Source organism: Pinus tabuliformis, chromosome 1_1 (genome assembly GCF_031772625.1).
Source record: "Pinus tabuliformis cultivar Carrire ecotype Pingquan chromosome 1_1, CPIR1, whole genome shotgun sequence".
Lineage (NCBI taxonomy): Eukaryota > Viridiplantae > Streptophyta > Pinopsida > Pinales > Pinaceae > Pinus > Pinus tabuliformis.
In genome coordinates this window covers 944627479-944630048 of record NC_142297.1, presented here as the reverse complement: position 1 = coordinate 944630048, position 2570 = coordinate 944627479, and the positions used below count along the sequence as shown (strand labels likewise).

At 33.5% G+C, this 2570-nt stretch overlaps 1 protein-coding gene across 1 annotated transcript; it reads right to left on the bottom strand.

The window, feature by feature from the left end:
* Positions 1-1768: 1768 nt before the first annotated feature.
* Positions 1769-2152, bottom strand: LOC149217599 (uncharacterized). The gene is made up of 2 exons (XM_089390300.1): positions 1978-2152; positions 1769-1896 (listed from the first exon to the last, which is right to left on the bottom strand). The coding sequence occupies exons 1-2, from the start codon at positions 2150-2152 to the stop codon at positions 1769-1771; spliced, it is 303 nt and encodes a 100-aa protein (XP_089246426.1).
* Between the last annotated feature and the right edge of the window lie 418 nt (positions 2153-2570).

The following is a 2570-nucleotide window of genomic DNA, read 5'->3' as shown; positions in this document are numbered from 1 at the left end:
TTAATACAGGCCCAAGTTCTTTAATTGGGCCATCCTTTTCATGAGATATTGGTTGACCTAAAAATGTGATAGGTGCTCGTCACCAAGGCTTTGTTGGGTTGGTAAAAGCAGTGTGTTGTTATTTTCCTCGCGAGGGTTAAAAACCTAGAGAATGAAGAATATGTATGGGTAGTTAAAGAACTCACCTAGTGTCAGTCTAGAGGTATATAAATCTCTATATTGATCTTCTTCCACTCATGGGACACTTTTTCTTGTGCTTAGAAGCTCACAAGGATCACACTACTCCCTCTCCTAAAGTTTGCTTGGAGAAAACAGATACAAGGCTAAAGAATGAAGAATATATAAGGGTACTTAAAAAAATCACCTAGTTTTGGTCTAGAGGTATGATATGCAAATTTATCTAGCTCTATCCATTTGTTAAATTCATAACAAGATAGATCACAATGAGCTAGAAGATGAGAAATTACGAAATCTCTCTCCTAGTGTGAGGTTTCTTTCTGGTCATCATTGATTCAAATCTAAGTAGGGGATGGATATTTAATACAGGCCCAAGTTCTTTAATTGGGCCATCCTTTTCATGAGATATTGGTTGACATGATTTGACCTTAGAGTGGTGATTCCTTCAATCACTTTAGTTTGGGATTTACTGTTTCAAGTTTTCATTAATTTTTACTAACAATTTCAAGTTCAATAATATAAATTACATATATAGTGAATTCATTTTATTAATATAGTCCCTTTTAAGAAAATGGTTATTTATAGAGTATATAACATAAATTACTTGTATTTATAAATAGAGTGGTGTTCACATTTTTAAAACCCAGAAGCAAATGTGCTAAGTCATAACATGCACAACATAACACTATATTTTTTTTTAAAAGAAAGATCACCCATTTAGTTATTCGAGAAGCCAAGAATAAAAACTCACGATATAGTCACTTTGGGACAACCTCGTAAACAATTACTTGGTGTGATCTATCACTAGGGCAGTGCCAACTAACAATATTGTTGTTATTACCTCATTTCATATTTTGAGAAGAAGCCATTGTGTATAAAACAAACCATTGCAATGGATTTTGAATTTTGGGAAACCACCTTGTCTGAAATAACTCTTGGAATATTGAAGGTTCTTAGGCCATAAATTCCATATATTCCCCTAATCATATCTATCTACAAACCATCACATGAAGACCATCACTATTGACAGAATTTAAAATTTATACATTACATAATACTTGTAGTAAACTACAACAATAAACTTAAGGCTTCAAAACTAAAACATACAACCTCAAAAACAAAACCAAAATTTGTAGATATCAAACAAGAACCAAAATTATAGATAAAGAAGAAGAGGTTGCAAACATGTATTTATTTATTTACAACATAGTTTCGATCATCCATTCCTCTTGAATGGAATAGATATTCGAGAGTATAGATAATACATGTATTTCTATGAAAACATGTTGTTCTACTACTCCATGAAACAAAATTGCAAAATTGTAGTTGATCTAATCAATTAAGCATATATCCTCCTAGTACACTACAAGAAGAAGAACAACCACCATTGAAGCTGATGCTAAGTACCTAGTGCTAAGTAGTACCCCTCCTAGCTTAGATTCATGCTAGTAATTCTTCCATATCATATTATTTGATTTGATTTTGGTGGGCTTGATTGGACCTTCATATCCTCAAATCACAACCTTTCAGTTCCCCAAGGATTCGGGAATGCCCAAAACACACATCTATGAATAGTACTCCAACAACAGATTTACATTATAAAACAAGCATTTGGGTTTTCATCACTAAAAAGATGAGGAGGATGAACATGCTCAGTGACATATATGGAAATAGGGGCTTCATTTTTCTTGATTTCATCCTTCTTGTTCTTACCATCACCTTTGGATTCATCACCTCACTTCTTCGCATTATCCCCTCCCCTTTTGTTTTCTCCATCATCCTTCTTATCCCCACCACCACTTGCCTTTTTCTCTCCTCCTTCTTTCTTTCCCCCCTGCTTCTTATCCTCTTCTTTCCTATCTCCATCCTTCTTTGGTGGAGCAATCTCCACATGTCTCCTCTTCTTTTTGTGGAGATATTCCACTAGATTATTGGGATCTATGGTCCCCTTCACATTCACTTTATGATTCTTCATATCAGGTTCTACAAATTGCACGCAAGTAATCTAGTCATTCACCTAATCCAATAAATCAAGATACACTTAAATCAACTAAAACGGGATGTCTCTTAACACATAACACTAACAATTTATTAGAATATTATTATGTTTAGTAGCACTCATAGCCTCAAAACTATTTCCCACCATATTAAAATATATAGGAACTGGATAATACTATGTAGACAACATGCGTACATATTCTTTCCATAAAATATTCAAATACTTTTTCTGAATTACGACTTCTGTGATACATATTGAATTAAGAAAATGATTTTTTCAGTAGAAATCACATCAAAATTTTTTTACGATGTGTTTTGAACCATCCAGTGTTGTTCATCGTTAGGAAAAGATGAAGAAGTAGATCTTGGCACACACTTGAATAGAGTTCAATGTA